This window comes from Impatiens glandulifera, chromosome 6, assembly GCF_907164915.1.
Source record: "Impatiens glandulifera chromosome 6, dImpGla2.1, whole genome shotgun sequence".
Taxonomy (NCBI): Eukaryota; Viridiplantae; Streptophyta; class Magnoliopsida; order Ericales; family Balsaminaceae; genus Impatiens; species Impatiens glandulifera.
The window spans coordinates 41,802,965-41,822,950 of record NC_061867.1 but is presented as its reverse complement, the minus strand read 5'-3'; the positions used below and the strand labels follow the sequence as shown (position 1 = coordinate 41,822,950).

The following is a 19,986-nucleotide window of genomic DNA, read 5'->3' as shown; positions in this document are numbered from 1 at the left end:
ATTCAATCATAGCACACGTACGACTACCTACATTCAATAATATGAAATGTTTAACTTAAAAATAATTAATATAAAAAATAAATGTTAGAACAAATAACTAAAATTTAACTTACTTTAAGTAGATACCGACAATATATTATATATAATATATATACTAACATTTTTTCTCTCAATATTATATATAATATATATCTATATATTATTTTTTTATCTCTTTAAATATTATATTCAATTCAAAGCATTTTAACTGCCATCCAACGACACTCTGGCGTTTCAAGTTAACTCGTTGTCATCAAATTTCAGTGAAACTCCGGTAATTCAAAGTCTTTTCACTGCCATCTAGCGACACTCTGGCCTTTCAAGTCAACTCGCTGTCATCAAATTCCAGTGAAACTCTGGAAATTCAAAGCCTTTTCACTGCCATCCAGCGAAACTCCAGCGATCCAAAGTGAACTAATTGTCATCCATATTTCATCACATCGGCAATACCCTCTTCAATTTCTGTCTAAGGCTCTATTGCACCCATCTACATTATATCCCGCAATCAGGTAGTTGACATACTCACCAAGCCGATTCAATGAAGTATGTGACAAGCTGGGCAGTCTCAAAATCTACTACCCATTTGAGGGGGAGTGTAGAATTATTTTAGAATAAACAATTTTAAGAATGAAATGTTATTAGTAGCAAATCAGTGAGAATAATTGATTTGTTACTTGATTGAAGATTTGATGGTGATTATCAAATAAATTATAATCGATTTAATTTTTATTTTATTAATAGATTTGATTTTTATTTTATTGATATTTTATTTTATTGATGTGTAATTTTCACTATTTAAGCACTAAACTTCTTATATAAAGGCAAGAAAATATAAGCAATAAAAATATCATTTTCCCTCTCTCAAAATTCTACCTATATAATATACTTTTATTATATAAAATATTTAATATTTTTTTATCTCTTTCAATATTATATATAATATATTTTTATTATATATATTAACTATTTTTATCTTTCTAAATATTATATATAATACATAAATTATTATATCCCTAATATTTATTTTTATTTTTATTTATATATATATATATATAATATCAACATTTTTTATATCTTTCAATATTATATATAATATATTTTTATTATATATAATATATTATCCATTTTTATTTTTTCAATATTATATATAATAAACTAATTATTATATCTCTAATATTTACTTTTATTATATATAATATATTAATCTTTTTTTTTATCAATTTCAATCTTATATATAATATATTAACATTTTTTTTATCTCTTTCAATATTATATATAATATACTAATTATTATAGTCAGTCGCTTTTTTCTATCATCAATCAATCATATTTTGATAGAAATCAAGGATAAATTTCTCCTAAGTCTTAATACATGAAAAAAATGATATATAAGTATATTTTCTCTTAATACATGAAAAAAGGATATATATATATAAGCATACGTTTTTCTTAATACATGAAAAAAAGGATGAACACAACTTACCGATGAGTTAACCAACAAAATAGATCATTTTTTATTATGATTTTGTTAAAACAAAAAGAAAACAAAGTTATCTAAAAGTAAAAAATATATGAAGAGTGAAATAAATTGTGAAGACGGAAGAAGAAGAGATGAAGAGCGAAAGAAATGGTGAAGAATGAATGAAGAGATGAAGAGTGAATGAAAATGTGAAAATGAGTGAAAGAAATTGTGAAAGAATGAAGAAGAACGAAACAATCACCAAGATTAGATGAAGAGTCACGCAGATATATTAAGAATTAGGGTTTTACTTTAGGGATTGTGGGTCTTCATATGGGTTTTGAAGAAAAGAGAAGGAAGGAAAAAAAATATTATTTAAATTTTGAGTTTTAATATTAAATAAATAAAAAAATATATATTATATATGATGAGGCTCGAAAAAGCTCGACAAGCCATCGAGCAAGCATTATATGAGCTCGAGCTTGACTCGAATATTAAACGAGCTAGCTCGAGCTCGGTTGAAACTCAGTTAAAGTCAAGCTCAAGTCGATCTTTGACAGAGCGACTCGCAAGCGGCTCACGAAAAGCTTGACTCATTTGCAGCCCTAAGTGATACCTACATTTTGATACGTTTATTTCTCAATAAGACTTTATGAGGAGCAACTATGATACTTGTTTATACTTCAAAGGGAAGAGTATACTTGAAGCTGATTATCTTCTGCTATATGTAGATGATATTCTACTAATCAGCAAAGAAGTTTCGAGTATGAAGAAGTTGAAGACTATTGTAAGTTCCGAGTTTGATATGAAGGACTTAGGCAAAGTTGCTAAGATTCTAGGAATAAGGATTAGCATATACATGAATAATGGTGTAATGACTCTCAGTCAGCAGTGCTATCTCGAGAAGGTGATTGACAAGTTTGAGATTCGAGGAGCCAAGCCAGAAAAGTTGTCGGTCACGAATCAGTATCTGATGTCGTATGTGAACTCGAAAAAACCATGTTAGATCAGACTTACATGGATAAAGGTTCGTATTCGAGTGTAGTTGGGTCTGTTATGTACTTAATGGTCTATACCAGGCCAGACTTGGCACATGAGATTAGTGTCTTGAGCAAGTTTATGGCGAGTTTAGGCCGTGAACACTAACTCTCAATGAAATGGTTACTAAGATACATAGCCTCAACTATTAATGTGAGAATATGTTACAAGAAAAGAAGTAGTACATAGGTTAGTGTAATTGGTTACATGGACTCAAACTATGCGGGAGATAAAGACTCAAGTAATCAACTTTGGCTTTCAATTTTTTGGTGAATGGTAATTGTATTAGCTGGAAGAGTTAGTTGCAATCGCTGAATATATCGCATCAATTAAAGCTATAAGGGAAGCAATGTGGATTCAGGGTCTGCTGTAAGAACTGAAGGTGTTCAAAGGACCTACAACAATGTTCACAGACAGCCAAAATTCACTACACTTGTGCAAAAATCCCGTGTTCTATTATAGAACAGAACACGTGGATATCAAGCACCATTTTCTTCGAGAGAAGATAACACAAGGGGTGGTTTCAATCAACAAGGTTGGAATATAAAACAACACAACTGCTATTAGAGTCAAAGTACTACCTCTGAGTAAATTCAGGCATTGTTTGGATCTTCTTAGAGTTCAAGAGACGTAGTGCAATGAAGGATTCAAGAAATGAAGTGATGAACATATTCAATTCCACTAAAACAAGAGAATGACCCGTCAACCCAAGGTGGAGATTGTTGATATTAAGTTGATGGGTCAGGCCCTGTTTAAATGAAGTGTTCAAGCCTACACATTTCATGATCTCGGTGGAAGTGCACAATCAAACGGTGAGGAATCGTCTAAAGTCTTAGGTTTTTAAGGGAGTTAGGACAAGTTTCTTTTATAAATAGATAATTAATCCATACAAGTGAGAGATGAGAGAAGTGTGAATGATATACTAAAATCAAGTGTGTAATTGAAACGTTTGATTCTGATAGTGGAATCGAGTTCCTAACAGAGATCGACGGAGACGAAGACCAATTTTTTGGGTCGAACTCCGATATCAAATCTTATGTTGTTATATTCGCTTTATTGTTGCTTGTTATTAAATTTCTCAATTCATTGATTGATCAAGGGGAATTTCCCTACATCAACATTTTTTATGATTTGGAAGGAAGTCAAGTTTCCACATGATTTTGTGCGGTTTCACAATATTCTCTCCAAAAAAATCCTTTTTGATTGGTATAATCCTAAAAAAATAAAAGGAGGTCATCATAGTGAGAGCATAGTTAATCATTATTTGTATCTTGGAAGCGGTGTGAGAAACCACATGTGCGGCGACAAGTCGAAGAGATTGGGAAGAAGGCAACCGAGATGCTTCAAAATACAGATTAAAGGCAAATGTACCATTTTGATTAGGTTGAAGGATGGTACATAAAATTTATTTCCGATGTGTATTATGTCCATAATTAAAAGAGTAATATTTTGAATTTGGGACAACTCATGGAAAGCGGCTACCAAATTCTAATGAAGGATCGTAATCTTTGGGTACGAGACGGAAGCGCTAAACTAATTGCGAAGGTGTTAAAAAATATGATGTTTTCGCTTCATATTCAAACTGAAGAGACAAATTATTTGCAAGTGTCTGTGACGGATCCAACGTGGTGTTGGAAAATGAGAATGGGACATCTCAATTTCGGTGGCCTAAAAATGATGTCCGAAAAAAGGATGGTGAAGGGATGCCTTTGTGTAAACACTAAAAATCTACACACCAATTTATAAGAAAAAATTTATTTTGATTTGTTTTTTTTATAAAAAAAAATCAAAATAATTAATCCCATGACCAAAATTCATTTAAAATAATTAATTAGACTAATTATTGTGATAATTAAAGTCTAATTAATTAAGGAAAATGGTCAAAATAATAAGAATAAAATTAGTTGGAGTAAATGTTGTACTCATTTATCTTAAAATAATTTTAGAAAAAATCAGGGATTAAAATAAATAATTTAGGATAAAATGAGGTACCCATTTCATCCCTAAAATTATTTATTTAACCCTAAAAATATACACAAAAAAAATAAAATAAATTGGTAAAATATTTTCCATATTTATTTTAATTTTTTGTGTGTTTAAAATATCAAAATTAAAGTTAAAATGGTGAAAGAAAAAATCAATTTCAAACAATCCTTTAAGATTTTAAATAAAAAATAAAATTCGGAATCGGGTGTAACCGAAATTCTGTTTAATGGCTACAGACGAAGCAGCAGCCATCGAATAAGTGTTTGATTGTCATCCAACGCTCTAGACGCGCACGCGTAGCCCACTGCAACAGAGGGAACGCGCGCCCGCGCCGCACCCTATAAACTAATTGGACGTTAGCGTCGTCCATCAAAATGCAACGACACTTGACAGAACGCTGACGGAACGCCAAAACGCGCATGAAACGACGTCATTTCATGCGCCACCTTCTTCTCCAACGCGATCACCGGAGGGATAAGGATGAGTTTCCATCTTTGATTTCTCTAATATGGAATACAGCCTAAAGTCAACCATTTCGGCTGAATTAAAGACTAAAATGATTACCCTACCAAGGTGATCATCTCTCCTATAACAATAGGGATGATTCATCCCTATTTCGCTAAGTTGACTCAAGAAAAGCCAAAACGCCATTAATGACATTTGACTGATTTAGTTCATTTGAAGCCTTCACCGATTCAGGGATGCTATACATACACCCCTGAGTCATTCCGAAAAGAAGGAATCCACCCTCCACCTTCAAATCGAAGGAAAAATCGCCATTATAGCTTGAAACTTTTAGATTTTTCAAATTTACTGTTTGAAAGCTTAAAGTTTAGTTCTAAGCATCTCAAAAACGTTTTCCTAAGGATCAATGAGTGTTCTTCAATCCTTGGTAAGGTTCCAATCACCCTCTAATTCATATTTATAGTTTGAAATTGAAATTTTTATATTTCAAATTGCATAATCTTGTATGTTTGTTGTTTATGGTGTGTTATGGTTGGATATTGATCTTATGATCACTTATGAACTTTTTAGATATGTTAGAAACAATCAATCAACCTAAATCATAAAATCCAAATTTAAATTTAAAAAATCAAAAAAACGTTTTATTGTTCTTGTGTTAATTCTCTTGAGTCACGGTCCAGAAAGCATCACAACATGATTGTAATGATGTTGGGCAAATGTTTGGATCATGTTTGATCTATCCTATCATGTTTGATCAAAATTAAAATTTTCAAAATACTTGGAAATTTTTGAGTATTTGATTTAATCAAAACGAACAGCTAATGTTCTTATTTTTATATCAATCAATTATATGAGATATAAGGAATCTATTGGTTTGACATATGATGAAAGTATAGAGAAAAGTTTTCCAAGGCCTTCCTTTTATGGTCCAATACCTTATGACGGACAAGCACCCGATGAAACTAACTGAATCTTGTCTCACTGCCAACCATTTGGTGGTAGAGTCCAAACCTATTTCTCGAATGAAGCCTCTTTCTGAGCGATGTGCTATATCTGTGTTTTTCGGATTTAAAGCTTGATAGGCTGTATCTTGGCTTCAGAATTATCAAGGGAGGTTATTTATAGCCTCTTCAAGTCAGTTTGAGTAGCAAGTTGACCTCAATTAGTCAAAAGTCATCCATGGTCTTTTGGTTGTTCTTCCAGCTAGTTGTCGATATAGGTCGTGATCACGATCCTAGATGTATGGGAAATGATCACCAAAGTAGGGTGATCATTTCACTTTTTGAATCAGTCCAAATGGTCAAGAAATGACAAAGTTCCATCTTTGAGAAATCAAAGATGACTGATGTTTTTATCTTCCCGGCGATCGCGATGAAGACGAATATCTCATACGAAACGACGTCATTTCGGGTGTGTTTGGCAAATGTAGAGTGTTCCGTCAGCATGTCGGCGTTCCGTTCGCGTTGGAGGAGATGAAGTTAGAGCGGTCGTTTGGTGATCCACTGCTTCGCGCGAGCGTTTTCTTCTACTGCAGCGGGCGACACGGGTTGCTTTTGGGCGTTGGATGAGAATTCAGAGCTCATCTTATGACCGCGGTTTTAGTTGTAGTTATTCTCCCGAATTTTGGCTACACCCGATTACATATTTTATTTTTTATTTAAAATCAAAAGGCTTATTTGAAATTGATTTTTCTTTCATTATTTTGCCTTTATTTTTAAATCTTTAAAATACACAAAATATTTAAAATAAATATGACATTTATTTTGTCAATTTATTTTATATTTTTTAGTTAAATAAATAATTTATTTGGGGTGAAATAGATACAACATTCATCCTAAATTATTTATTTTTAATCCTTTAATTTTTCTAAAATTAATTTGAGATAAAATGGATATAACATTTATCCCAATTTATTTTATTTGACCATTATCTTTAATAATTTAAGATTTAATTATTACAATCATTATTCCAATTAATTATTTGATTATGTTTTGACTTTGGGTTAATTATTTTGATTTATTTGTTCGAAAATAATCAAAATAATTATTTTAAAAATTTTAAATTGTGTGTAAAATTATATATATATATATATAAAAGTATTTATACATAGAAATGATTGGGAGAGAACGGAAGTGAATGACATGACGCAATCTAATTGGCCTTCTTCTCACCCTTTATTATTTTTCCAACCAGTGATAAGTGATATAGTGACACATCAATCTCTCATTTTCCTTTCTCATTTTCCTTTCTCATTTCTCTCTCTCATTCACTTTCTCAAATTCTCTCTTTTATTCCTCCTCATTTATATATAGGTATTATGAATGAAAGTACCTTTTATTTTGTATTTTGCTTCAAAGAATATGAGAATGGTAGGAAGTAATAGTCTAAAAACAAATAGGATGTTATTAAAATATTTTGAAAATAATGTTACACATTTGTAATTGGTATTTATAAATATAATATGATTGGTATTCCTTTCAACCTCAAATGTTATAAAGAACCTATATGTATAACAATACTTAGGGCTTGTTAGGATTGGAGTTTTTTAAAAAACCTAAAGGGAGAAAATAATAATGATGGCTGATAATTTTGAAAAAATGATGATTATTTTTAGTAAAATAACTTAAAGGGTATTGATATATATAAATAAAAATAAAAAATAATAATTTAAAATAGAGGGTATTTTAGTATTTTGGTTAATGAAATGAGTGATGTAATTTTTGAGAAGTGATTGATTGGAAAATTGATTTTATTTGAGTTTTTCAAATAACTCAAACAGAACAAGGCCTTAATTTTACTCGGCATGTGACAAATGCAATGCACCATCAAAATAAAATCTTGGGTTGTGTGCATGACACAAGGTACAAGGTTTGATTCTATCTGGGGCCATAAAGACAGGTCTCAATCTGTGTCACAACTAAAAACGATGTCTTATTTAGAATGAATCGTTTTATTTATTTATTTTAAGAGATTGAAGTGATTTTTTTTAATGGTGTTACAGATTGAGGCACAGCAGCAGCATATCCTCACCCCATAAAGAGATTCCTACCCTATTGACAAAAGAAAACGTGAATCATTACATAAATATTTAACCATGAAGTCACACAAAAATATGGTGAGTGTTTGACAACTGAACTTGACCATATTACCCAACAATCTTCCACACCCCTAGCTCTCTCACTATGAGGGATACAAACATATGAAATATAACCAACTTGTCTAAAAAAATTCTTAATGACAGAGCCTTTACCAATTCCAATTTAAGATTTTCATTTAGGGACAACCAATGAAAACCCCTCATTTGACTTACCTTAACAATAACAAAGTTGATTGATTTATTAATCAAATATCAATAAGGTATCTATTAGGAACCATTTCCTGTCCTACCCACCTTTCAAACAATTTTTCTCAAACTACCCACCTTTTCATTCACATTCCCAAACTACCCACCTTTCTCTCTCTAAATCATTAATCAACCCATTAATTAACTCACTCTCTATCTTAACCTACTAATTAACTCACTCTCTCTCTCTCTCTAAACTCATTAATTAATTCCTTTCTCTTTCAACTATTAATTAATATTAAAATAAAATAACACATATGTTTTATTTTCATTTTTAAACTATCAATTAATTCAATTAAATATTAAAATAAAATAACACATATGTTTTATTTTTATTTCAATCTATAAATATAATATATATAGTTCAAATTAAATAAACTAAATTAAATAATTTAAATAACTATTATAAATTAAAATAAAATAAAATAAATGACATAAACGGGAACTTGAAATAAAATATATTACATAAACATTAAAATAAAATACATTACATCACAATAAAATACATAACATAAACATTACAATAAAATAAAATACATAATAAATATTAATCACGTTCAATATACAATAAAATGCATATTTTATTTTTATAATTCAATTTTTTTATTTATTTGAAACTGCGACGTTTAATGACCTTCAAAATGGTCAAATTTATTGTCAAAGGTCAAGAGAATTATTTGAAACTGTTGAGAAAAAACATCATCACACAAGATTATTCCATGCAATGAACAAAGAGGAGTCTTCAAAATCGTTACTGCACAATACAGAACCATAAATGGATATTGAAAGGGTGGTAACAAACATAATGTGGATTTATATAGAGGTTTTTGCTCTTGTGGAAAATGGAGTAGATATCATAAAATTGAATTATAAAGATAAAATATGCATTTTATTGTATATTGAACGTGATTAATATTTATTATGTATTTTATTTTATTGTAATGTTTATGTTGTGTATTTTATTGTGATGTAATGTATTTTATTTTAATTTTTATGTAATATATTTTATTTTAAGTTCCCTAATGTATTCTATTTTATTTTAATTTATAATAGCTATTTAAATTATTTAATGTAGTGTATTTAATTTGAACTATATATATTATATTTATAGATTTAAATAAAAATAAAACATATGTGTTATTTTATTTTTATATTTATAGATTTAAATAAAAATAAAACATATGTGTTATTTTATTTTAATATTTATATAATATATTTTAATTGAATTAATTAATAGTTTAAAAGTGAGGATATTAATTAATAGTTGAAAGAGATAGAGGAGTTAATTAATGGGTTTAGAGAGAGAGATAGTTAATTAGTGGGTTAAGATAGAGAGTGAGTTAATTAATGGGTTGATTAATGATTTAGAGAGAGAAATGTGGGTAGTTTGAGAATGTGAATGAAAAGGTGGGTAGTTTGGGAAAAATTGTTTGAAAGGTGGGTAAGACAGGAAATGGTTCATCTATTAGACTATGACCTTTTGTGTTTCCAATGTAGTCAATCACAATACTTAAAGTTTACTCAGCATCATGGTAATTCATCCATTGGACTAAGTCTGTCTAAGCCACACATCAAGTTAGCCTATTTGTAATCAATTTCTTTTGATGAAACTTTTTTAAAAAAAAAATAGGTAGATAAGGAAGATACCAGGTAGGTAAAGCAACATCAAAATGGCTTGTAGGTCAAGTAGTAAAATTTGAGATCTCTTGTTATTAGATCCTCCAAAGAACATGATACTGCACTTCCTCCACACAAAATGTCATGATTGCCCTAGGAATAAAAGTTTTAGATCCACTTCAATCAACAATATATAAATAGGATGGACAGACATTTTGGAATCCACTTCAATCAACAACACATAAATGAGAGACACTTCTCAAGATGCCGGAAACGAGAGGTGTTTGAGCACCAAGTCGTCAACCAAAGACTGAAAGAGATCACATGTTACATCATCCTCTGTTCCTATCACGTGGAGGGAAAAACAGCCCAATTTTTTTTTTTAAAATGATTGTTTTACCCCTCACTTTGAGGGATGATCCGTAATAGATGATCCCTAAAAGACGCCAATAATGGAGAAAACTTCTCACATTTGGAACGAGTTGTACCGGGAAAATTTCTTAAAGAGAGACTATGAATAATAATTCATGTCAACAATTTAACATTTTTGATAAAAAAAAAAGAATAACAATAATCGAACATGCCAACTTTAACATCTTGTACAAGTATTATATTAAAAGTTACATGTTTAACATGATAAAAATAGAAATTTAAAGTGATTAAGCCAATTATATGTCTTACCTATATAAGTTGCCTTTTTCAGTTGAAATTTTTAAATAATTCAACAATCATTTTACAAAAATACTTTCTATTAAAAAAAATTATTTATCATCATATTATATCTTTTTAAATCCTTTTACAAAAAAAAAAAAAAAAAAAAAAAAAAAAAAAAAAAAAAAAAAAAAAAACTCTTTTGTTTAAAATCTCTATCAAACATATTATTTAAAATTATCATTCAAATAACCCTATATACCAAACAATTTTTTTATGACAGTGCCAGAAGAAGATTCAACAACCTTTTTCTGATGTCATAAAAGAACAATTGAGGCCCTAAACACAAAAAGTCTTCTTGTAAAAGACTATTCATTTGAACCTCACTCAAGCATCCTTATAGTCCCAAGTATAATAACAGGTATTATCATAATGCACATAGTATTAGAAACTAAAATTTGATACACATAGATAACACAGCCATCAATCTTGATCCAAGAGAAAGGGTTCAATAGATAATGCCTAGTGCAACCAGTAATTGGAAAATCTGCCTTCAAATGCCTTCAAACAACTATAGTAGCAACTGCCCACAATTAAAACTAAACACCATATTCACCGAACCAGAGGTATTAGCAAGTATTCCGCATAAAAGAGCTGCAAGACAGCAGAATCGTGATTACTTATATCGGAGTAGTAAACAAATGAAGAAATTCATTAATCAACCACCATTTATGCAGTTTGCAAGTTCTAACTCACCTTCCATATGAACATATAAAAGGATGTTATTGAATTTTTGTCATTGAAGTCAATAGATCTCGCACGAATCCAGAGCAGTGTACCCAAGATTATATGACCCAATACCTGTATATTTATCAAAAAGATTAAGATATTGAAGAATATGAGCAACAAAAATACCACTTAGGAGAAAAAATGCATCATTTAAACATATTTCGTGCAGATACTAGTGTTTTTCTTTTGACAAATGACAAATCATCTATAGGAATCACCAGACAATACAATAACTGACATTACAACAAAATTTATCATAAATACTGAAAGTTTACCTTTTTATTATATATATTGAAATCACTGTATATTATAACAATGCATTTCATTAATAAATGATGTCTTTTCACAAAAAACAAAATGTATTTTTACCATCTCGTTTAATGTAAAATGATTTAAAAGTGTAGATAACTTATCTGCGAATTTGAGCAGGATAGTGAAAGATATTTATATGTAAGTTTTGCTATTGATTCGAAGTTGATTTTAATGGCTATCCTACTTTATATTCCTAGTTCCTCCAATAATCATGTTTAATCACATGAAGTATAAACTGTCATTGAACTAATTAGAACAAAAAAGTAAAAGCTTTACTGTGATGTATTTGCTCCAAAGGCAGGAAGAGGATGCTCCAACTAAGATGGCAACACCATAAGCCATTTCAAGCAATGTGATACAAATCCAGAAAACCTGAAAGAGTTTGCACAAGAAAACCATTTAGGTATCCTACAATCTGAGATGCAACCATAAGGACATCATTGTTATATTCATGACTAACCCGTTCTTGACCCAATCTGACACTGAAGGATCGAATGCCAAATATCTTGTCTCCTTGAATATCAGGTATATCCTACAAAATAAATGTCAGTTAAATAGTTTTAACAACTTGGATTTTAAATGGGTTTATCAACCCCAATAGGTGTTCCCAAATCTAAATTCTGATATTAATATTCTCAAATATATGTCAACATTGTTTTTCTTTTATTTTAGAACGTTGGGTTCAGCAACTCCTTCGGAGTGCGACTGATCCCCACGGGTTAAGCATATAGCCCGCAAACACACTCAACCAATTCAACTATACATGCCACCTGACAGGCTCAAACACAAGACCTCAAGGAAGTTGGGGTCCTGGGATAAACACATCTTTTTGCCCTCAGGTTAGAAGAGGGGATATGTCAACATAGTTATAGTAACCGTCTCTCAAATTCAAATTAAAGAATTCCCATATGCATGTGAGTCTCGTTCACTTGTTTCTACATAGGCTCTATATAACCAATATTTTCTTGAAAACAGGTGAAACCTTCTGCAGAAAATTAACAGTTCTTCAAGACTAATCTGAATGGATTGGTTGTATGATGATAATTTCAACTCCCATTACCTAATATCATCACTTTTGTTTTTCCGAGAAAACTAGTATCATCACTTTAATTGTCATGCTGAATGTTGAGAAAAAAGAAATTTATATGTCGCAAACAGAGAAATGCAATACCATATTATAACAATCACTGGGACATCTCATTGGTGCATTTTTTGGGTGTATCCTTGAACATTTCTTGCTAATTAATGTGCAAATTACTCGATGTTTTTAGTTTTACTTCAGCAAGTTAATACACTGAAGTTTCTTCTAGCTTCTCTGATTCATTTGGTGCACAAAAAACTCAAGAAAATAAAAATAAATGGATTTACCTTGAATAATGCTATAACAACGGAGAAGAAACTCATGAATGCTGTAGCAAATATCAGAGGCCTTGAAAATACTGCTGGTCTTTGAAAAACAAATGTCTGCAGGTTGTGACAGCAGCAGAATAAGAACATAGCAAAGCAATAGATTTTACACGAAGAAGTTTATAACTTTCAGTGGAAGAATGTGGTTGAAGTAAATGGCATATAAAATAGTCTAGTAACTGCAGCAGTGCATTAAAAATAGATAATCAGGATGAGAAACCTGAATGTGCAGGTAAAATGCCATTTGAACGATCACTGCACGTACAGCAAGGATGCACATTGCTGCAACAACAGCAAATCTCTTCCATCTCAGAAATGGCAACTGGAACGATGAAAGGTCTAAACTAAGTTAGCATTGATTCTTTATATTAAATAATAATCAACAAGCTACAAGTAATGCAACTAGCCTTTAAAAAAATGTGGAAATTTGCTTTCATTATGAAAACTACTAGTTTTTTTCTTTTTTCGTAATCAAACAAGTAATCCAACCAATTAAGTGGCAGCATGGCTGAAATAGAAACTCACATCAACTGAATAGGCAGTTCCAAGTATGAAGCTGATGAAAAGAGCCCCAAATAGTGGCCATGAACCAACAACCCCTCCAAGCAAGAAACTCTGCAGAGAACAAATGTCAACTTGATTAGTCTTGCATAACAGAATTGATAAGGTAGTTTTGTTTTCAGGATCTATTGGGGATTGCTGAAGTGGGGAATTGGTGAGAAAGTAACTAACTTGACCTTTTTTATTTGTAAAGTAAATTGTATTGCGGATGCAGGATCAACAACTACTTTTATGTAAAAAATCATGATAAAATGCTTCAAGTTTGGAGATGCAGAAAGGTTGTAAGTAATTTGCGCATATACTTTTCTTGTGTCCAATAAGAACTAAAGCAGATGATTTGTGTTCGGAAAGTGAAGAGGGAAAAAGTGTGTTACTTTATTCAGTAAGTTGTCGTCTATACTTTTCCTTTTTTTGCTACGAGGAGGGTGGGATTTGAACCCGAGCGTGACTCTTCGCCACTTTTCTTTATACAGTAAGCAATAGTCTACCACCAGGAATCTCTATTTAGGCCTGCTGCCTGTGACTGCCTTAATTCTCTTGGAACTCCTCCATATTCACTACTTAATTTATTTCGTTGTCATCGAATTGTATTTTATACATGCTCCATTGTACTTGTTGTAATTGAATTAAGAATATTGTAGAAGTTGAGATGAATCAAGAACACGTTGATTATGTTCTTCAAGAGAAGCATTTGATAAACTGTATTTTATCAATTGAATTACTTGATTACAATGGTCATTAGCATGTGTATTTATACTACTAATGTTGAGGAGGGGAGGGGGTGGGATTTGAAACCGAGTGCGACTCTTCGCCACTTTTCTTTATTCAGTAGCAATAGTGTACCACTCTGATTCTCTATTTAGGCCTGCTACCTGTTTCCGGTAATGATTGGTAGAACTAAAATTGATGTCATTCTGCCATTTTCCAACTGTTTTCGGGAGTTATCCTTTATCAACTCTGATACCAAATTGTCAAATTGAATTAAGAATATTGTAGAAATTGAAATGAATCAAGAACACGTTGATTATGTTCTTGAAGAGATGCAATTTGATAACCATTATTTTATTGATTGATTACAATGGTCATTAGCATATGTATTTATACTACTAATATTGAAGTAAATAAAGAAAGTATAAGGAAAGGAAAACAATTAATTGTTAACTATTAGCTAACTGATCTAATAATGCTTGCTAATTATTCATCAATTCCTTCTTTTTGTTGTTTTGGTGCAGATGACTTTACAGTTTTTTATGATATGGCAGCCTAGTCTTTTGATTCAGTTGTTAGATCTTTATCAGTTGTAATACACATCAGATTATTTCAATAATATCCACTCTCTTAAGAGCTCAAAACTCTACATGGTACCATAGCGTTCTTAAGCTCTCAACCAAAAATCGAATCTACTACTGTTTCATCTCAATCGATCTTCTCTAGATTCGATCCTCTTTTATTCTCTTCTCCTATACTGTCCAATTTTTCTTTGGCATCAACACCTTTTCTTTCTCTTTCAGCAACCTAATATCCTCTTAAATGGCTGGCTCAAACTGGACTTCTTCTCCTTCTGCTCATAACCAAAACGTTTATTATTCCCCTATATCGATTTTCAAGTTCTATGGCAGCAATTACCACGAATGGTCAAGTTCCGTAAAATACTAAAATGAACATTCAAGGTAGAGACAAACTCTCATTCCTCACTGGAAAAGCGATTGCTCCCGCCTAGAAAACTTAGGATATCAACAACGGCCTCGATATGTCTTGGCTCGTCAACTCAATGAAACTCAAAATGGCTAAAATCTCATGGGATACAAGACTACCAAAGATTTTGGGACACCATCTAGAAAACAACACATCACACTTATTTGAGATCGAACTCAAAGTCCTCAACCTAAACAAGGAAACAAACATTCTAGGATGTAAGGCTGTCAACAACCCCATACCCATAGACTCACTTCACAAACTTGGAATCAACAAAGACAATGTTTCAACTGAAAAAGGGAGATATCAACGACTTATGGTTGAGTTATCTAACAAATAACATTCATCACTCTCGTCTCATGGAACACTTATTTTTTGGTACAGACGTTTTTTTGTATTACTAGAAGTTGTTTTCACGACAGCTCTACAAACTCTAACATGTTAAAAATAAATAGTATGGACGAAAAGAGAAAAACCAAATACTGTGGAGGTATAACAGTTGATAGGAACTTAACATGAGGATAGGTGTGCTGAAGTATACTTAACGGTTCACAGTTCTAATATGTTAACTAAGGATTGTTAGAATTGCATCCCCTTGAAAAATTTAAGAATATGGGTCAAGAGATGTTCCCTAGCAACCTATAGTAAGTCACAATTACTGTGCTCACTTCTAGTAGGTGACAATTCTTGTACTCAGACGCCTATTTTGGTGTGTGTCTGTGTGGTGGTGGAGGGAGTACACACATGAACTTGTATGAATAATACCATTTAGAGATAGGTATAACTCAACATGAGAGCTAACATACTCTAGATCATTGTATGCTTTAAGAACTTGAATAAGAATTTTGAATTGAATTTGAACCATTTTGTGGAAGTTTTGAAAAATGTTGTTTACTTGGGAAGTTTTGAAGACAAGTGGTCATTTATAAATGAGACAAATCACTTAGACCGTGAAAGAGAGTTAACCTCATAGGCAGCCCACACATCACTATGAATCAAGGAAAATTATTGTTTGAAGGTGATAGGACACTTTAGGAAACACATTGATTTATGGTGTAGTCTGATGAAGAAGTTTGAAGAGCATGCCCATACTTACAGATCATTATTGGAGAGCTTTATGGAGAAGTTGGAAAAGGGTGTCTTTAGTCAGTTGTCATCTTTAAATACATGTATGAGTGACTAACTTAGGATATAGCTACCTTTGATACTTATCTAGTAGTTATAAATAAGTATAACATTCAAAATTACTCCTTTAGTAATAATTAACTCATTATAAACATTGTTGGTAAATAGTTGGGTTAATTTTGTTTACTGAAATAACACTGAGCTATATATAGTGTCGTCTTCACATAATCTTGAGTTCCATCTTCTAGACAGTAAACATACTAATGAAATATGGGATCTGAGATAAAAAAAAATCCAGCATTTCTTCATGATTATTGGAACTAATTTCAAGTAGAGATGGAGAATTAATGGAGATTTGATTGATACCATAAGAGCAAAGGATGAAACAATAATAACACCACTTCTGACGGAATATTCACCCGATGCCAATGGAAGATATGGTTTGTTAACCTGAAACATTAAATAGACCAAATATTAAAATTGTTGACCAGTTACAGAGAATGTACAAAATCATTAGTTATGAGTTCAAGATTTTAAGCATGAGACTGTTACAAGTTTCCCAGAGCAAATAATGAAGGATGAACTACCAATTTACTTAGGCCTTGTTTGATCTAGGGTTATTTCCAACATTGCTTGATGTAAGTTATAGAAAATCAGGTTATTTGGGTAAAAATACATTAGGGGTATAAATATATATGATAAATAATTGTTTTGTTTGAAAGTAGAGTGTATTTTGGTTGATTATTTGAAAATTGTGATTGATGAGTAGATTATTGATTGAATGGTAGGTTATTCGAAAATAATCTCAAATAATTCACATCAAACAAGGCTATAGACTATAGTAACTAACAATCAAGCGATGAAATAAAGAAATAACAAAATGCGAACAAAAGAAAGAGGGTACCTTGTCTATTTCTATATCAGACAACTGATTCAAACCAACAATGTAAATATTCATAAAAAGGGCAGCAACAATGGCCTGAAAAGATAAGGCACTTTTTCTGTAAGGAGCTGTCCTGATCCAATCTTAACAAGCATGAAAATGCAGTGAAATTTTTTAAGCACCTCAGTCACCCCAGTGAAAAATGCTAATTGAGAAATATCTGACAGCTTCTCCGCAGCAAGGAGAGAGACCGAGACTATGCTCAGTGCCTGCTCAAAAACTAATTATGTAAGCATCTGGAGCATGATCATTTACATAACTGCAATTAAACTGGTTAGCTAAAGATTGGACATAACTGTTCCTATAACTGTATGAGGCCTTGAAAACCTGTAGAAAGCATCTAGAGCATCATGTAGAGATTTCCTTGGGGCATTGGGATGATAAATCTCAGGATCAGATTCAAAAGGCTGTTCAGCTGCTGCCCTTGCCAGATATTTATTATCATGTTTCCGAGAGGCTAGAGATGTTCCATAAACTCTTGCAACATGGCTTATTAGAAGTTGCTTTTGTGGTAACAAATCATCCGAGGATTTTTGCCTGATTTTCAAAGTTCTGCATCCTGATACTGGTAATGATATACAAGAAGAAATAAGTATTGAACAGTGATATTTGGTCCATTTGGAACATATTTTGGATCCGGATCTATATGAGAAACCGTCGATAATACTTTTTGAAAATACTTTTTTGTAATGTTTGAAAATAGAACTTAGTCAAACACAGTTCAAAATTTTATTTCCGATTTCTCATCTAGATCAGAATCCAAATCCAAATCCAAATCCAAATTGCAGGGTGTTTAAACAAAATACTCACAAGTTATTAACAAAAGATGTGAAGAATAAAGTAGATATACTGGTCTCCCATACAATCTTATAACAATTTAATAAAAATATGATGAAAGTAAAAATCAAGGAAAAGGGGTAAAGAAGGAGAATGAGATTGAATTGAATGTAATATTTATGTTTAAGTGACTAATTATATATAATTAATATACCTAAGAACATATTTGATAATCTTATAGTTTGATTATGTGAATGGCTAAAATTACAGAATAGGTGAGTTTGCGAATTTTTTAAAATTTTTTATTTCTAATATTAAGATATTTTAAATTAAATTTATTGATAGAATACAAATTATATTGAGCATGAGGTTATGTGTTTAGCGAAAAACACAGTAAGAATTCCAATAAAACCTTTAAACTTATGTAATAAGAATTTTTCTTAATAGCCATGACAGATAATCATCAGCCATCCCTGCTTCAAGATGAATACTATGCTTTCTATGTGGATAGACTGGTAACTGGATAAGTTTGTCCAGTGAAATTGATGTCAAAACTATGCAAAAGAGTGGCAAAAAAATCACTAGGTGCCAAGCCAAGCCAAGCCCAGCCCTAGCCCCATTTACATAAAACAATCCTACAAATTCTCCATTTTATACAAACAATTAGCAAGCCCTTCACAAAATTACCCAACTAAGAACCCAATATCAGAAATTGTTGACACATTTACAACATGAATAACTCCAAATTCAAAATCCATTTGATAGAGATCCACAACTCACTTCAAAATCCATTGTATATGTCAACATCATGTAATATATTTAATTCAACATCACTACTAAGGATTCCAATCTTTTCCAAATGATATGGGGACCAATTGCACTGAAAACAAGTTGAATCTTATTCATTATCTTGTTTTTCTATCAATTTTTCAATTTGTCTTTCCCTAAAGCCGATGAACTTCTACTGTTTCATCGAAAGAAAACAAAACTAACACGACCATGAAAAGAATCAGTTCATTAGATTGCAAATACGCATTAATTTCTTAGGAGTAGTAAAAGAAAACATTCAAGTAGAGACGAGAAAAGGGAAAAGAAAAATCCCCCAAAATGTAAAAACGTTGAATTTGAGAACATATGGTGACATACTTGATGGTGTTCGAGAGAAGTCGGATGATAACGGAAGTGATGGAGATGAAAATGGCCTGGCGGAATGCACGAGAAACAGGGATTCCATTTCCTGCTTCTTTCAATCTAATGAAACGCAGATCTTGATACTCCCTCAAGTAAAGATTTCCTTTTTGTACTCTCGGAAAATGCATGTAGGCCAAATTGACAACTGGTCCAGTGTCAGTGACAAGTTACAGTCAATCTCTCTCCCTCTTGCAGAGAAAATACGAAATAAACCAGCTAAGCTAGTAAAAGAGGGTTTCTGAGTGTGGATACTTACTTAATTTGAAAGATTTTCTTGTTATTTTTCAATTAGGTTTATGTGATGATACAAATAAATCTCTATTATATTTAGGGACGGTAACGGGGCAGTCGGTCGGGTACAGAGAATGCATTTATTATCCTTCTCCCATTTTAGTTTTGGAGATTTTTTAATATCATCTCTGTCCCGTTAGATTTTTTTTGAGGAATCCAGCGGGTCACAGTTAATAACTTTTTTTTTAAATAAATAAAATTATATAAAAAAATTATATAAACGATAATATATTAAAATTTTATATTATTATAAAGAAATAACCTTACTATTTTTATAAAATATTGTGAAAAAATAAA

The 19,986-nt window shown here is 31.3% G+C and overlaps 1 protein-coding gene across 1 annotated transcript; it reads right to left on the bottom strand.

Moving 5' to 3' along the window:
• Positions 1–11,008: 11,008 nt before the first annotated feature.
• LOC124942324 (homogentisate phytyltransferase 1, chloroplastic) lies at positions 11,009–19,598 on the bottom strand. Its single transcript, XM_047482802.1, has 12 exons — positions 19,354–19,598; positions 17,727–17,995; positions 17,553–17,639; positions 17,392–17,466; positions 16,854–16,937; positions 13,632–13,721; positions 13,327–13,428; positions 13,068–13,163; positions 12,160–12,231; positions 11,976–12,071; positions 11,355–11,459; positions 11,009–11,252 (listed from the first exon to the last, which is right to left on the bottom strand). The coding sequence occupies exons 1-12, from the start codon at positions 19,439–19,441 to the stop codon at positions 11,211–11,213; spliced, it is 1,206 nt and encodes a 401-aa protein (XP_047338758.1). The 5' UTR covers positions 19,442–19,598; the 3' UTR covers positions 11,009–11,210.
• Between the last annotated feature and the right edge of the window lie 388 nt (positions 19,599–19,986).